The 16,656-nt window shown below is 55.7% G+C and overlaps 1 protein-coding gene across 2 annotated transcripts; it reads right to left on the minus strand.

The window, feature by feature from the left end:
- Positions 1-550: 550 nt before the first annotated feature.
- ALDH16A1 (aldehyde dehydrogenase 16 family member A1) lies at positions 551-16,648 on the minus strand. 2 transcript variants are annotated; one of them, XM_047077652.1, is made up of 17 exons: positions 16,470-16,648; positions 11,000-11,102; positions 10,331-10,457; positions 9,439-9,617; positions 9,275-9,352; positions 8,473-8,654; positions 8,238-8,390; positions 7,575-7,760; positions 6,975-7,070; positions 6,649-6,785; positions 6,344-6,449; positions 6,123-6,253; positions 5,661-5,828; positions 5,191-5,392; positions 2,204-2,389; positions 1,801-1,923; positions 551-608 (listed from the first exon to the last, which is right to left on the minus strand). In XM_047077652.1, the coding sequence occupies exons 1-17, from the start codon at positions 16,557-16,559 to the stop codon at positions 600-602; spliced, it is 2,256 nt and encodes a 751-aa protein (XP_046933608.1). In that variant the 5' UTR covers positions 16,560-16,648; the 3' UTR covers positions 551-599. The 2 variants fall into 2 exon arrangements, with proteins under 2 accessions (XP_046933608.1, XP_046933606.1); XM_047077650.1 differs by having other exon boundaries at positions 551-1,131.
- Positions 16,649-16,656: the final 8 nt, after the last annotated feature.

Consider the following 16,656-nt stretch of genomic DNA (forward strand, 5'->3'; position numbering starts at 1 on the left):
TGTAGCCTTCTAGAAAATTCCTTCATCCTGAGCTAGCGTGAGTGGGCTCCTTGCATCAGAAAGAATTCTAGGGGTGCCTGGCTGGTTCAGTAGGCAGAACATGTGATTCTGGATCTCCGGGTTGTGAGTGCGAGCCCCACATCGGGGGTAGAAATGACTTAAAAATAAAACCTTTAAAAAAAGAAAAAAAATAATTCTAAAACATGATGTGCTCGAGCCGCTCAGATTCGCTCATGGGAGCGGACTGTTAAAAATTTAGGAATTCTGGGGACGCCTGGGTGGCTCAGTCAGTTGAGTGTCCGACTTCTGGCTCAGGTCTTGATGTCACAGTTCGTGGGTTCGAGCCCCGCATCTGAGCTGTCAGCGCAGAGCCGCTTCGGATTCTGTGTCTCCCTCTCTCTCTGCCCCTCCCCCCGCTCATGCTCTGTCTCTCTCTCAAAAATAATGAAACATTAAAAAATTTAGGAATTCTGTTAGCCTGTTGTTTAGTCATCGGGAACATGGTGGGAGCGTTTATACCATGGGAACTGGGAAAAGTAACTTACCAGGGTTTTTATTGTATTCCAGAGAGCCACTGTGTTTTATTGTTTGTCTGCAAGCTATGGGTCCTAAAACAATGCAGAGGCAGAGAAAGTCAAAGGGGAGGAGCTACACGACGGAGAAGACCAAGGGGGAAACATGAGGCTCTGAGGGCCTGCCTGGGGCTCTTCAGAGTTCCCTTTATCTGTCTCACAAATACCGGGTTATACTGGAGCCAGCCCACCCAGCTGCTGAGTCTTACAATTCAAAAGGCCTCAAACAGAACAGAAGTCGCTACTCCCCCACTTCCTCCCCTGAGAGGCACAGCCAAGGTTGGTCAGAGTTTATTGGAGGGCATCGGAGCCATGATAAAAGAAGGCTCCAGGCTTCTGGTGTCTGTCGGGGTCCATCTCTCCTCTGTCCAAGACGGAGTGTGGGGGCACTCAGGCATCAGTCGCCCATGGGCAGCCACAGGGCCTTGGTCCGTGCTGCCCGCAGCCCCAGCTCTGGGCCTGCTCCCTGGGCTTCCTGATCCCAGGCACGAGGGCGGCCCCTGTTCACCCACACCGGCTTCAGGTTTCCTGCTGAGGCCCACTCCACAAACTGGGAGCCCTGACACAGAAAAGGGGGATCAGCCCTTCCGCCAGCTTGGTTGCCAAGCAGCTGCTTCCTTGGCAACCAGGACTATTACTGCGGAGGGGCCCCAAGGCTTGACCTAGGCTCTGGTGCTACAATGCTCAGCTTGTAGCAGGCAAACCTTTCAGATGCGAGGGAGACAACGTTGACCTTTGCGGACGGGCCCCAAGGCTTGACCTAGGCTCTGTTGCTACAATGCTCAGCTTGTAGCAGGCAAACCTACCAGACGTGGAGGGAGACAACATTGACCTTTGCGGCTGGGGAATTTCCTCCCCATTAACAGCCCACATTCAAAGGAATGAGGCCTGAGGTTCTTATGACAAGGAGTTCCCCTCCGTCACCTTCAGGCTTGAGGGTGGACCGTGGGCTTCTGAGTCTGTTACAGGGTGTGGTCCCTTAGCAACGGGTTGTCCAATGAGATTGGGTCTTTGGGCCGGGCAGGATCTCAGGCCCTTGTTGCTATGCTAAGGAGATCCTCTCCCTTAGCAACAGGGACTCTGGAGGGCGGGATCTCAGGACCCGGTTGCTAAGGAATTTCTCCTCCTTAGCAACGGGAATTCTAAGGGGGCACTGCCAGGTTTCCAGAAAAGGAGGAGACCGTTGGTGAGGTTTAGGACGCTGGAGAGATGGCAAAACAAAGGGTACCTGGGCAGATCCGAAATACCACAGGGCCTGGACGTCCTGGTGCAAGGCCAGGCAGCGGGTCAGGTGGTCCCGGTCTCCAGTCACTACATTCACCAGGCCCGCTGGCAACAAGGTGGCCATATCCTAGGGGATGGGAGAGGGGGTCGGGAGGGAAGGGAGTCAGAGACGCCGAAGGCAATAGGTTGGGTGAGGAGTGAGCTTCCGGGGAGGGCTCACGGGGTCCTGGCCAGAATGGTCACGGGGTCCGTGAGCAGTGCAAGCTTGGATGGAGGGCGGGGGCAATGGGGACTGGGGTTGCCGTGCTTACAAGGGGGTGGGGCTAGTGCAGGCCTTGGGACACCGTCCATCCCTCTGCTGCCCCAGGGGCTGCTGGGAGCAGCAGCAGGAAGGCGGGCAACCGTACCTGGCAGACCTCCAACGCGGGGATGGGGCAGACCCCGCTGGGCACCAAGACCACGGTGTTGCCATGGGCCAGGGCGGCGGCCAGCAGGGACGCAAAGGCAAGCAGGGGCCACTCATCAGGGCACACGATAGCCAGCACGCCCAGTGGCTCCCGCAGCCGGAGCACAGGGCCTCTCAGCTCTGCCACCTGCAGGGGCAGGCAGGAAGGAGGTCAAGGGCTGGGTTGAAAAGCCTCATCGTCTGCCCCTTTCCTCCTCTACCTATCTTTGCTTCTCTGTAACAACTCCAACAATAATTAACCAGGTGACGGTTCAGAGCAGACTCGGGCCAGGCAGCTGGGTTGAAGTCCCAGCTCTGCCACTTACCAGCTGTGTGACCTTGGGTGAGTTACTTAACCTCTCTGGGCCTCAGTTTCCCACCTTTCAAATGAGGCTCATAGTGCTTACCTCGTAGATTTGTTTCCAAAATGAAACAAGTTAATGTGTGTAGAGGGCTCGGAATCTGGCCCATGTTTTGTTTCTGTGTGTGTGTGTGTGTGTGTGTGTATGATTAAAAAAAACCCACAAAATTTTATTGAATATAATTGACATTCACTAATCTGCATGCATTTTAAAGGGTACAATTTGATATTTTTTTTTCTTTTTTTTAAGTAAGCTCTACGCCCAACATGGGCTTGAACTCATGACCCTGAGATCAAGAGTTGCATGCTCTAACGACTGAGCTAGCCAGGTGCCCCAATTTGAAACATTTTGAGATCTATATGTACTCCTAAAACCGACACTATAATCAAGGTAATGAACTTCACCCTTCAAATCTCCTTGTGCCCCTTTGTGATCCTTCCCTCCTGCCTCCATTTGTTTTTTTTTAATTTTTAATTTTTTTTAACGTTTTATTTATTTTTGAGACAGAGAGAGACAGAGCATTAATGGGGGAGGGACAGAGAGAGAGGGAGACACAGAATCGGAAGCAGGCTCCAGGCTCTGAGCCATCAGCCCAGAGCCCGACGCGGGGCTTGAACTCACGGACCGCGAGATCGTGACCTGAGCTGAAGTCGGACGCTGAACCGACTGCGCCACCCAGGCGCCCCAGTTTGTATTTTTTTTTAAAGCTGATTTATTTATTTTGAAAGATTGAGAGAGTGCAAGTGGGGGAAGGGCAGAGAGAGAGGGAGAGAATCCCAAGCAGGCTCCATGCTGCCAGTGTAGAGCCTGACATGGGGCTTGAACTCATGAAACTGCGAGATTATGACCTGAGCCGAAACTAAGAGTCAGATGCTTAACTGACTGAGCCACCCAGGCACCCCTATAATTTGTACTTTCTAGAATTTTCTAGATTTGCAATTATAGAGTCTGTACTATTTAATTTTTTTTAATCTGGCTTCTTTCACTTAGTGTAGTAATTCTGAGATTCATCCACCATGTAGCATGTTCACTCCTGAATGCTGAGTAGGATTCCTTGTAGGGACCTACCACAGTTTATTTATTAACCAATCCAGGGACATTTGGATTGCTCCCTATTTTTACGTATTTAACTAATTATTTAAATAAAAAAAAATTAATGTTTTTATTTATTTTTGAAGGAGAGAGAGACAGAGCGTGAGTGGGGGAGGAGCAGAGAGAGAAGGAGACACAGAATCCAAAGCAGCCTCCAGGCCCCGAGCCGTCAGCACACAGCCCGACGCGGAGCTCGAACTCACAGACCGTGAGATCATGACCTGAGATGATCTGAGAGTTGGATGCCTAACTGACTGAGCCACCCACGCACCCCAATTATCTCTCATTTCTATCCCTGAGTGCTCTGGTGCCATTGCCTGACTCACTGAATCCTCACGCTTTCTTTCTTTTTTTATTAAAAAAATTTTTTTTAAATGTTTTATTTATTTTTGGGAGAGAGGGCACGAGCGAGCGAGAGTGGGGGAAGGACAGAGAGAGGGCAACAGAAGATCCGAAGTGGGCTTTGCACTGACAGCAGCGAGTCTGATGCAGGGCTCGAACTCACCAACTGTGAGATCTTGACCCGAGCCGCTGTCGGATGCTCAACCAACAAAGCCACCCAGGCACCCCTCCTCAACCTTTCCTCACGGACTCACTGTATGTTTCATATCAACCCTGTATTTGGTTGCCTGTCATGTATATAAACAAAACCAAAGTCACACGAAGCAACACTCTGTGTAAGACATTCTATATTTCCTGTTCTATTCTGTTTAAAAAAAAAAAAAAAAAAGCTGAGTGGCTCGGTCAGTCGAGCATCTGACTCTTGATTTCAGTTCAGGTCATGATCCCAGAGATGGGGGATCGAGCCCTGTGTCGGGCTCCGTGCTGAGCGTGAAGCCCGTTTGGGATTCTCTCTCTCTCTCTCTCTCTCTCTCTCTCTCTGCCCCTTTCCCCTGCGTTCTCTTTCTGAAAAGAAAAGAAAAGAAAAGAAAAGAAAAGAAAAGAAAAGAAAAGAAAAGGAAAGAAAAGAAAAAAAGAAAAGAGTAGAGGGGCGCCTGGGCGGCTCAGGCGGTTAAGCGTCCGACTTTGGCTCAGGTCACGGTCTTGCAGTTTGTGGGTTCGAGCCCCGCGTCCGACTCTGTGCTGTCAGCGCAGAGCCAGCTTTGGATCCTCTGTCTCCCTCTCTCTCTCTCTCTCTCTCTCTCTCTCTCTCTCTCTCTCTCTCCGCCCCTACCTTGCTCGTGTGCACTCCCTCTCTCTCAAAAACAAATAAACATTAAAACAAAAAAAGAGTAGGAAAAAAATCATACTGCAACCACTAAACTGATTTTACGGTCCAGAAATGGGTTACTAACGACAATCTGAGGTGCTACACTGTGATGCAGAACATATGCCCATTACACAGATGAGGAAATCGAGGTGCGGAGAGGGGAGGCCACTTGCTGGTGATCGCGTGCAGCTGGGATGCCGTGTGGCTGGGCTCACTCCAAAGTCCTTGCTCTAACCTCTACTGCAGACCGCCCGCCCCGTCTGCTGGTCCCCAGAACCCTCTCACCTGCAAGAGGTGGCCCTGGGCCTGGGCGCGGGCCCCCCACGCCCGCAGCCGCTTCGCGCTAAGCTCCACCTCCACCTTGGCGGTCTTGAGCTCCACTCCGTGCCTCTCCAGCGCCGAGGCGAGGGCAGGCTCCCGGCGCTCCAGTGCAGATGCCAGGGCCCACAGCAGGGACGCCCGGGCTCCTGGTGGCTGGCTCACCCAGCTGGGGGAGGGCAGTGCACGTTACGGGGCGGCTTCCTGCTCCTGGTTCTTTCCAGGTGCCCCAGCTCTGTCCACAGCCCCTACTGCGGGGCTCCAGACCCCACGGCCCATCTGCGTGGGGAGGGGTGTGACCCATATCCTGTCAGCTTTGGGAGCTCAGCCCTCAGGACCCAGACCCCAGATCCCATCAGCCCTTGGGGGAGGGGGGTCTCAGGCTACCCTCTGAAATGCCCCACGACCTCTGGGTTTTCCCACGGGGTTCCCCTTACCCAGGGGCAGCCTGGTGAGCGGCCTCCACGGCACCTCGGATATCCTTGGCTCCGCCCTCAGCCACGTAGGCGTGGAGATTGCCTTTCGAATCCTGGATGCATCTGGAGCTCCGGGCCCCAGGAGCTTGGAAACGGCCCCCGACGAAGAGCCCATAGGGGGCCGCTGGGCTGGAGCAGGGTGAGGCGTGGGGGTGGGTCCTGGGGCCAGGTCTACTCGGACCCCAGGCCCCACCCACTGAGCCTCTGGGAGGGCACTCCTTCATTTAGCAGAACTGAGACTCCCTTCAGGCAGGGGTGAGGGGGGTGGGTGTGAAGCCACAGAGAATGCGATTCTGGGCAGGACTCGGGGACCCCCCTCAAGATGGCTCTAACGAACCCCTCCTCCAGTCCCTGGGCAGCCTGCTCCAACTTCCCTTCTCCCCGCCTGCCGTACCCCCAGAGATGCTGGGAGTTGCAGCTCACCTGGGTCCTATTTCAGGCCCAGATGGTAGGGTCAGGGGGACAGCAAGGCCAAAGGTGTCATAGTTCAGGTTCTCAGAAAGGGAAGGCAGCCGGGCAGGGGTCCCGGAGGGCCGCAGATACTCATACAGACCCTGTGAGAGGGGCAGAGTGTCAAAAGGACGCAAGGTGGGCACTGGGTGGTTGAAGGGGGTGCTGATGGGGGGCAGGAGGAGGGAACTCACGTCTGGGCCCCCGTGCCAGGAAGACCCACTCTCCTTGCAGCCACCTGTGGGCACTTCGGGGTGTCTAAGGCCGTGGGCGTTGATCCAGACCGTGCCCACCCGGAGCCTGTCCGGGGAGAGGAGGACATCAGCAAGAACAGAAGGTTGCAGGGGGTAAATGGTCGGAGGGGCAGGGTGGAGAGAGACCCAGAGACCCACAGAGAGTGGAACGGAGACCCCAAGACTGAGAGAAAGAGCAGAAGCTTGAGCCTCCCCCTCCCCCCACCCAACAGACTGCTTTTGTGCCCCAGCAGGCGCCGACTGACCCATAGCCCAGCTCCAAGGCCTGCCCTAGTCTCTCGCTCCACACACTGGCACTGCCTCCTCGGGGCGTCCCGTTGGCCATGGCCAGTGCCTCCTTAGCTGTGCGGAATGGGGAGGCCACGACCACAGGCCAGGGCACCTGGAAGGGGTGACGACGGAGTTCAGGTGGCCCGGCCAGCTCCCCCCCTCCAACACCCCACCCATTCAGCAGCCCCCAGACCCGGACCAAATGGTCACTCCGGGGGCCTCTGCAGGTGTAGTGTTGCTGCCCATGTGTGGCTGCAGACGGCTGGATGGAAAAGGACTTCCGGGGCCCTGAAGGGCTCACCTCTGCCTGGGTACATGGGGAGGCTGGGGGCAGGTCAGAGACCAAAGTTGGGGGGAAGAATGGGCTGACTGAGGGAACATCGCCAGCCTGGAACACCTGAGGGGAAAGGAAAGATCTAAGGTACACCCCCAGCTCCTCCTCCGTCAGACCTGGGAGACTAGGCCCCCAGTCCCTCCTCCCTCAGACCCAGAGTCTGGGCCCCCAGCCCCCTCCTCCCTCAGACCCAGGAGCCCAGGCCCCCAGTCCCTCCTCCCTCAGACCCAGAGTCTGGGCCCCCAGTCCCTCCTCCCTCAGACCCAGGAGCCCAGGCCCCCAGTCCCTCCTCCCTCAGACCCAGGAGTCCAGACCCCCAGCCCCTCCTCCCTCAGACCCAGGAGTCAGGACCCTCAGCCCCCTCCTCCCTCAGACTCAGAGTCTGGGACCCCAGCCCCTCCTCCCTCAGACCTGGGAGACTAGGCCTCTAGCCCCTCTTCCCTCAGACCCAGAGTCTTGGTCCCCACCCCCTCCTCCCTCAGATTCAGAGTCTCGGCCCCCAGCCCCTCCTCCCTCAGACCCAGGAGTTGGGTTTCCAGGTCCCTCCTCCCTGTACGCCTTGCTCACCTGTGCGCCCTGACTCTGGGCCTCGCGCACGTAGCGCTGGGCCAGGTCATGTGCGGCAGCCCCTCGAGCCCCCATGTCCACAGTGCCGTCCAACCCTCGACCGCCCCGAAGCCGTGCCATGCGCTCCTGAAGCCGCCTCATCGTCTCGTCCCATACGGACTCCTGGATGAGGAGCCGGAGTCCCCCCTGTGAGGAAAAGGGATGTCAGGGCAGGCAAGGTCGGGGCTCACGTTGAGAGGATGGGCCCCCGCAGAGGGTGGAGACTTGGGGATGTACATACACAGATCAGAGGAGGGTCAAGGGGGGGTGGCTGGGGACCCTAGAGACTCACTGAGGCCCCAAACCCGGGCAGGAAGTGAAGTTACAGAAGTTGGTGATTCAGAGTGAAGACAGAGATTGGAAAAGTAGGGACACGGATACTTAGAAAAGTGAAGAGAATCTTAAAGAACGAGAGACGCGAGCCCTCTGCAAAAACTGGAGAGCCGGGATGTGGAAAGGCAGAAATCCGACGTGCGGGAGCCCCACACGCGCCATGGTGCGGAGACAGAATCTGAGGCACAAGGAACTGAAAATTATAATCAGTGGAGACATGAGGCCCTGAGGTCTGGAGACGGACACGCACGATCCCCAGGACTTGGGGGCACACGAGTGCACGGGCCTCACCGCGCTGCGGTCGGACCAGGCTGCATCCACGACGCCCTCCACGGCCGAGTCCACGTCCGCTGCCTCCGTCAGCACCAGCAGCGACTCGGCCCCCAGTGCCAGGCCCAGCTCAGCACCCTGACCCGCCAGGGTCCGCCGAAGGACACGTCCTTCCTGCAGGGCCCCCGCGGGATTCAGCCGAGGGGCCTTTGGGCCTCCCCGCCACGTCCCGCCCCCCTCCCGACCCCGAAGATACCTCGACGGCTCCACAGAAGGTCACCTTCTGGACTCCAGGCTGGGAGGCCAGGATGGGGCCCAGGGAGGCAGGGCCGTTGATCACGTTGAGGATTCCTGGGAAGGAGCCTAGCTCCCCTGCCAGCTGGGCCAGGAGGAGGGGTGTTGGAGAGCCTGGGGGCACCAGCACCACCACAGTGCACCCTGGGAAAGGTGGGCAGCGCAAAGATCCTGGAGTCTGGGCTCCCGGCCCCTCCTCCCTCAGACCCACGAGTCCCAGCCCCCTCCTCCCTCAGACCCAGGGGTCAAGGCCCCCCAGCCCCTCCTCCCTCAGACCCAGGGGTCAAGGTCCCCAGCCCCCTCCTCCCTCAGACCCAGGGGTCAAGGCCCCCACACCCCTCTTCCCTCGGACCCATGAGTCCCAGCCCCCTCCTCCCTCAGACCCAGGAGTCCGGACCCCCAGCCCCCTACTCCATCAGACCCAGGGGTCAAGGCCCCCACACGCATCTTCCCTTAGACCCATGAGTCCCAGCCCCCTCCTCCATCAGACCCAGGGGTCAAGGCTCCCCAGCCCCCTCCTCCATCAGACCCAGGGGTCAAAGCACCCAGATCCCTCCTCCCTCTGACCCAGGGGATAAGGTCCCCACACCCCTCTTCCCTCAGACCCACGATTCCCAGCCCCCTCCTCCCTCAGACCCAGGAGTCAAGGCCCCCCAGCCCCTCCTCCCTCAGACCCAGGGGTCAAGGCCTCCCAGCCCCTTCCTCAGACCCAGGGGTCCAGGCCCCATCAGCACCGTCCTTCTCAGACCCGGCCCATCAATTACCCACAGCCAAGGCAGGGCAAATCCTCCACATCATCTCAAGGAAGGAGAACGTGGGTGACAAGATGAGACCAATCACTCCTGTAAAAGTGAATGAGACAATTGGGGCAGGCACTGCTGGTTCACGAGGGAGGAAGGGGCTGGGGACCAGGACTCCTGCGTCTCACCCATGGGCTCCCAGCCTGCCAGCGTCTCCTCCTGGGTGTATGCCTGGACTGCATGGCATTGGAGTAGCTGCTGGGCCAGTGGGATATCCCTGTCTCGAACCTCTCGAACGGCTCGCCCGGTCACCAGGGACTCCAGGGTCCAAAGTAGCCGCTGGTGCTTCTGGATCATCTTGGCCAGCCTGTAGAGAAAGCCAGGGGGAGAGTCATTTCCCATTGCCTCTCAGTCAGAGTCCTGGAACACCCCCTACATACCTGGACTACAATCCCCATGATCGCCTCCACCATTTACCAGAGGCGAAGAGCACCAAAGATTTATGGGAAATGTAGTCCGAGAAACACAAAACCCGAGGGTGCCTTTTGCAGATCTCGGCCGCCCGCAACCCCCAAAGGTGCTGAGAAATTGGAAATTCAACCTTTAATCTCAATTGCATTTTAGAAAATGGAATGTTGGTCTCTAATTGCTCCAAGAGTATGATGGAAAACGGGTGGCGCTGAGGCTCCAGCAGCCCCAATGAACTGCCAGGAAAATGGGGCCTCGATGAGGCCCGAGGCTATTCTGGGAAACAGAGCTTTGTCATTACTAGTCCTGGTGGATGGATGTTTTAGCTGCTACAGGCTCAAAGCATGCTGGGAATGTGAGCCTTAGCTATGCGATCAATTCCGCGAGGCATCGAGACATCGGGAAACAGTCTTTGTTCCCAGAGTCTCAAGTGGTTGCTTGAGGCGCTGGCAGGCTGGGAGCCCATGGGTGAGACGCAGGAGTCCTGGTCCCCAGCCCCTTCCTCCCTCGTGAACCAGCAGTGCCTGCCCCGACTGTCTCATTCACTTTTACAGGAGTGATTGGTCTCATCTTGTCCCCCACCTCCCAAGGTCCACACCTCAACCGCATCACCTGGTCAGGTGCTGGGCCCGAGAGGCTCCAGGGAGTCCGCTCCAGTTCTCCCACGCAGTCCTTGCTGCCTCCACGGCTGCCGCCACATCCTCAGCCTGTGCCTGGGGGCAACTGGCCAAGTTCTCTCCTGGGGAGATGAAAGGAGGGACCCCAGATGTGCCCCCTCAGGCAGTAGAGCTGCTCCCCAGCCCCACTCTATTATAAATATTTTGGTTGTAGGGGCGCCTGGGTGGCTCAGCCAGTTGAGCATCCGACTTCAGCTCAGGTCACGATCTCACGGTTTGTGGGTCGGAGCCCCGCATCGGGCTCGCCGCTGTCCGTGCAGAGCCCGATTCAGATCCTCTGTCCCCCTCTCCCTCTGCCCCTCCCCTGCTCGCACGCTCGCTCGCTCGCTCTCTCGACAATAAATAAAACGCTAAAAATATATAAATATATTAATCAAGGAAGGGATCTTGGTAGACACTGACTTCAAAAAGCATCCACGGGCACTTGGAGCTATTATTTGGATGACTTTAACGGGAAGAGCCAGAAATCTTGGGCTTCTCCCCCCACCGGCTACTTCCTGCCTTCAGGGCCCTGAGCAAAGAGAATGGGGTGTCGTTGGTAGATACGGCTGGGGATATGGATGCCTGCCTCTCCCTCCCCGAACAACCGGGGGACACTTCATACCTGTGATAGGATCCCGGCAAGGTACTGAATTCCTGTGTTCCGGCTTTAGCCACTTTCCGTTTACATAGTGACCCAAGTGCCGGTCTTGGGTGTCCAGCCAGGCCTGGGGGAGGCAAAGACAGTTTAGGACAAGGTCTGAGAGGCAGCTAGGGGAGTTCAGTCCCTACCTAGGGTCCTCTGGGAGGGGGACACTTACACCCCTTCGCCCCACCTGCCAATTCTTTGCCGGTGTGGCAGGAAAATGCACATAAACATAAGATACATGTACCAAACGGAGCGCCTGGGTGGGCTCAGTCGGTTGAGTGTCCGCCTTCGACCCGAGTCACCATCTCACGGTTCGTGACTTTGAGCCGCGCATCGTGCTCTGCGCTGATGCGAGAAGCCTGCTTTGGGTTCTGTCTCCCCCACCCCCACCTCTCAAAAATAAATAAAGACGAAAAAAACAACAACAACAACACGGAACATAAAACCCGCCATGTTAACCATTTCAAGGCGTACAATTCAGCGGCATGTGGTACGTTCACAATGTCGTGCAACCATCACGACCTAGTCTCAGAACATTCTCATCCCCCCAAAACGAAACTCGGCACCCATCAGGCAGTCACTCTCTCTTCCTCATGCCCCTAGCCCCTAACTGCTAATCTGCTTCCTCTTTCTGCGGATTTGCCTTCTCTGGATATCCCACGTGAATCGGGGCCCCACAACACGTGGCCTCTTTGGCTGGCTTCTCTCACCCAAGATGGTGGTTTGCTTTTTAATTTTTTTTCACTGTTTACTTATTTTTGAGAGAGAGAGAGAGAAAGCACAGGCTGGGGACGGGCAGAGAGAGAGAAAGCCCGAGGATCTGAAGCAGGCTCTGAGCTGTCAGCACAGAGCCCAATGCAGGGCTCGAACTGATAAACTATGAGATCATGACCTGAGCCGAAGCGGGACGCTTAACCGACTGAGCCATCCAGGTGCCCCCAGCATGGTGTTTCTGGAACTCATCCAAGTTGTAGCACGTATCAATCATTCCTTTTTGAGGCTGTAGGACATTCCATTGTCTGGAGAGGCTACGTTTTGTCTCTGTTCATCATCACTTGACACATTCCGTTTGTTTCAGCCTTCTGGTTACTGTGCACAGTGCCGCTGAGGCAGCTTCCCGTACCTGATTTTGTCTGAACACCCGCCTTCACTTCTTTTAGGCAAATGTACCCAGGAGCGGAATGGCTGGGTCATATGGCAACTCTCTGGGTAACCTCTTGACGAACCACCAAACTGTTTGCCATGGTGGTTGTGCCATTTTACGTTCTCACCAGCCACACGTGAGGGCTGTCCTACTGACTTTGACACGCGGCTTCATAAAACCCATTCTCCTGGGGCGACTGGGTGGCTCAGTCGGCTGAGCGTCTAATTTCAGCTCGGGTCATGATCTTGAGTCCCTGGGTTTGAGCCCCACGTCGGCCTCCGTGCTGACGGCACAGAGCCTGGAGCCTGCTTTGGCTTCTGTGTCCCTCTCTGTCTCCCCGTCTCTCTCTCTCAAAAATAAACAAACATTAAAAAGCAAAACAAAACGAAGCGAAACAAAACAAAACAATCTGTTCTCCTCCATGCAGAAGTGACCTCAGGTGAACTTTTCTAATACTCAGGGAACCTGAGACAATTCAGCTGTATTACTAGACAACAATGACTCCTGAATGGTCCACTGCGCCTGAACGGGACAACTGGGGACACACCCTAAATATCCAATGGGAAGCCAGGGCACTGAGGCTGTCTGGAGTTGTCTGCATTCTTTTTTTTTTTTTTTTTTAATGTTTATGTATTTTTTTTTTTTTTACATTTTTTTTTCCAACATTTTATTTATTTTTGGGACAGAGAGAGACAGAGCATGAACGGGGGAGGGGCAGAGGGAGAGGGAGACACAGAATCGGAAACAGGCTCTAGGCTCTGAGCCATCAGCCCAGAGCCCGACGCGGGGCTCGAACGCACGGACCGCGAGATCGTGACCTGGCTGAAGTCGGACGCTTAACCGACTGCGCCACCCAGGCGCCCCAATGTTTATGTATTTTTGAGAGACAGAGAGAGCATGAGCAGGGGAGGAGCAGACAGAGACGGGGACAGAGGATCTGAACTCTGAAGCGGGCTCTGTGCTGACAGCAGTGAGCCTGAGGGTGGGGCTCGAACTCACGAACCGGGAGATCGTGACCTGAACTGAAGTCGGACGCTCAACCCACTGAGCCCCCCAGGTGCCCAGAGTCCTCTGCATTCCTGTGATGGGGCATATACCTTGGGGCGTACAAGACTCTGGAAGCAACGCCCATGACACTGTATTAGGCACCATCGGGTTCTTTTTGGAAGGTGGGGTTTCTAAGCCGGGTGGTCCCTGCACCCAACCGTGTGATGGCATTCCCTCCCCCCTCGGCGGCCGCCACTTAGAGGAGCAGTGTGGACCCCCAGTGAAGACACAGGCCCCACAGGTGCAGCTTCTTGGGCTGAGCCCCAGGCGCGGCACGTAGGCATTGCCAACGGGGCAGCAGTGTGTGGATTCGAAACCCGGTTCTGGGACTGAGCGGTGCAACCTTAGCCAGGGTGTTATCACACTCTGGTCCCCGCAAGGTCACCTGAAAGATGGGGATAATCCCAGCCCCTCCCTACTTCACAGGGTCGTGGCGAGGATGAAATGGATCAATGCACGTGACACGCTGAGAGCAGCACTGCCTAAGACTTGCTCTTAATCTCTCCCTCCACGTCTGCTTCAGATTTCTCTCCCTGCTCCTGTCCCCCCCAAAATCCTCGCTAAATCCGAGTCACGCTTCCCATTTTTTCCTTCCACAGATGTTCTCTCTCTTCTCTTAGCATCCCAAATGCCCCATTCTCCTAATCTTTCTCTCACCCTGCCAACTGGCTCTTCGTATGGGGCTGGAACACGAACGGTGAGATCATGACCTGAGCCGAAATCAAGAGTCAGACGCTTAACAGACTGAGCCCCCCAGGCACCCTGACATTGGATGATATTAAAGAATGACCCCTAGGGGCACGCCCGGCTGGCTCACTCAGTAGAATGTGTGACTCCTGGTCTCAGGGTTGTGAGTTCCAGCCCCACGTTGAGCGTGGGGCCTACTTAAAAATATTCAAAAAGGGGCGCCTGGGTGGCGCAGTCGGTTAAGCGTCCGACTTCAGCCAGGTCACGATCTCGCGGTCCGGGAGTTCGAGCCCCGCGTCGGGCTCTGGGCTGATGGCTCGGAGCCTGGAGCCTGTTTCCGATTCTGTGTCTCCCTCTCTCTCTGCCCCTCCCCCGTTCATGCTCTGTCTCTCTCTGTCCCAAAATAAATAAACGTTGAAAAAAAAAATATTCAAAAAATTAAAGAATTGGCTGCACACTAGAAGTGTGCAAAATGGCCAGGTGGGTTATGTTATCAAGTGAGTTCTTATCAGTTAGAAAAGAGGATCCAAATACTTATGGGAAGATAACATGACATCTGGGATTTAAATCATTCCAGAAAAAAGAGAAAACCAAAGAATACAACTCTGGCCCAAATGTTGACGATTCCTGAAGCTGAAGTAAATAGCAATTCATAGTATCAAGTTCTCTGTGGAAGTTTGCAAATCCCCCCCCCCCCTCCCAAAGAAAAACAAAACCCTAAAAGAATGTCTACGGGGTCCTGGCAGGTCACGCTAGTGTGAGAAGAGGGCCTGGTGGAGACTGGGAACTCACAACTTGCCTAAAAAAAGACAGTCACTATTGGATCCAGATGATTTTTGTCAGGGAATGTGAGCCAAACATTGCCAAATTTTGGGATTTTATTTTCAAAAGAAGCTGGGATCCTGGGATGTTTCCATGGAATGAGTCGACCACGAATTCACATTTTCAAAAATAAAGTTCGGGCCAAAGAAAACAATTTGTTGGATGAATCGGGCCCACATGTTGTAAGGTTGAGACCTTTGCTTGGGAGGCTGTGGGGGAACCGTGAATCCGAGGGTTCAGGTTCAGATCTCAGCTTTACCTATTTTAAACCGTGTTGGCCGTGGGCAAATTACTTACCCCCTGAAGCCTCCGTGTGCTATCACTAAAAGGATGACAACCATCCCCTCCCACAGCTGTTCTGGGGATTAAAGGAGATCACACTGAGCGCAGAGGCTGGCACGTAGAAAGCACCCAGTAAATATAAGCTATTTCTACATTATTGCTATTTCAGTATATTCCATCTCAAGCCCACCTTCCAGTGTGGGAATTCTGTGTGCTCTGTCCCAGATCATCACTCCCCCCGTCCAATGGTCTTACGGTGGTGACTCCCAGGTCCCTGTCTCCAGTCCTGAAAGGCTCAAGCCCAAGTAACATCAGACTCCTGCACATAACTCAAGGCTGTCCCCGGGTCCCTCACACTTTCACCATGCGATAATCACGCTCAGGGTCTTTCCTTGCAACTCTAGTCCTCCTGGGTTCCTCCCTGGTGGCGGTGGTGGAGGGATGGAGACACAGCTGGACCCCAGGCATTGCCCTTGCCCTCTCAACTCCTCAAACGGTTCCCCTGCCTCATCCCCTCCTATCCACCTTATCCATTTTCACAGCGGGCTCCTGGCTCTGACCTCATCTTCTTCCACTTGGACCACGGTTCTAGACTCCTCTTCTCTCCTTGAAGAGAAGCCCAAGCTTCTCATTCCTGGGTGCTAGAAGACCCTGTGCGATCACGAGAGCCCCAATGAGGGAATTCTGAGGGGGCTAGGTAATTACAGGATATTCCAGCCACCCTACTTCTCCCTAAGAACCACAAGAGGTTCTGGGGAACCCTGAGGGATCACAGAAGTCTCATGAGGATTTGAAGAGGCCCTGAAGAATCGCGGGAGCCCCATGGGGGGTGTTCTGAGATGGGTGAGGGGGTCATGGGAGCCCCATGGGGATATTCTGGGGGGTGTAGGTTAATTACAGTTTAGTTCTGATGTATTCTGGAGTTCTGAGTTCACAAGATCCTAGGAGACCCTCAAGTATTGGTGGGGGCCTTGAGGAATCCCGGGACTCCATGGGAAGGCGGGGGTGGGGGGGGACTCAGGATCATGGGAGCTACAGGATGTTCTGGGGAAGTCTATGGGGCTTCTGAGGGTCCTTGGAAGATCAAGGGAGCCCCACAGGAATTTCGAGTCCTGGGGGATCCCGGGAAGTTCTGAGGGGGCTGGAAGAATCACGAGAGCCTCCGGGGAATCCGAGGCCTCGAAGCAACCGGGGAAACGCCATCACAAGTAGGTACCAGGGAGCAGGAGAGCTACTACCAAACAACGGAAGAGGATCCAGGGTTAAGAAGAAGCAACCGCAAAGGCTTAAGGGAATGCCCTTCTAGGGTGGGTCCCAAGGGGTGGCGAGAATCACGGGAACCGAGAAGGGCGGAGCTGCTGAGCTGCCGCGGTGGATCACGGGAGTCCGCGCGCTAAACTGGACCTGGATGCCTGGTTGGGGAGGGGGGGCGGGAATGGGCAGCGCTGAACGGCAGGCCCTCACCAGTGCGCATGCGTGGCTCTCAGGCACGGGTCCGTACTCCAGCGTGGTGAAGATCTCTCGGGTGCTGCGCTGTGCGTGCGTCGCAGCCATCACTCGCCCGGACCGCTTTCCACGAAGGAATGCGGGGCCCCCGCTCTGCCCAGAGGAACCTTGAGGCCGAAGGGCGACACCGCCCCCTCCAGCCCAA

Source organism: Lynx rufus, unplaced genomic scaffold (genome assembly GCF_022079265.1).
Source record: "Lynx rufus isolate CCGP_SWC_20201006 ecotype Redwood Valley unplaced genomic scaffold, mLynRuf1.p SCAF_16, whole genome shotgun sequence".
In the NCBI taxonomy this organism is placed as follows: domain Eukaryota; kingdom Metazoa; phylum Chordata; class Mammalia; order Carnivora; family Felidae; genus Lynx; species Lynx rufus.

Coding starts and splice junctions, on each gene's coding strand:
- ALDH16A1 (XM_047077650.1), bottom strand. CDS start 16,559: ATGGCTGCGACGCACGCACAGCGCAGCACCCGAGAGATCTTCACCACG. Junction 8,391..8,472: donor CCTTCTGTGGAGCCGTCGAG/GTATCTTCGGGG, acceptor GGGGCCCTGCAG/GAAGGACGTGTCCTTCGGCG. Junction 5,829..6,122: donor GGGCCTGAAATAGGACCCAG/GTGAGCTGCAAC, acceptor ACCCTGCTCCAG/CCCAGCGGCCCCCTATGGGC.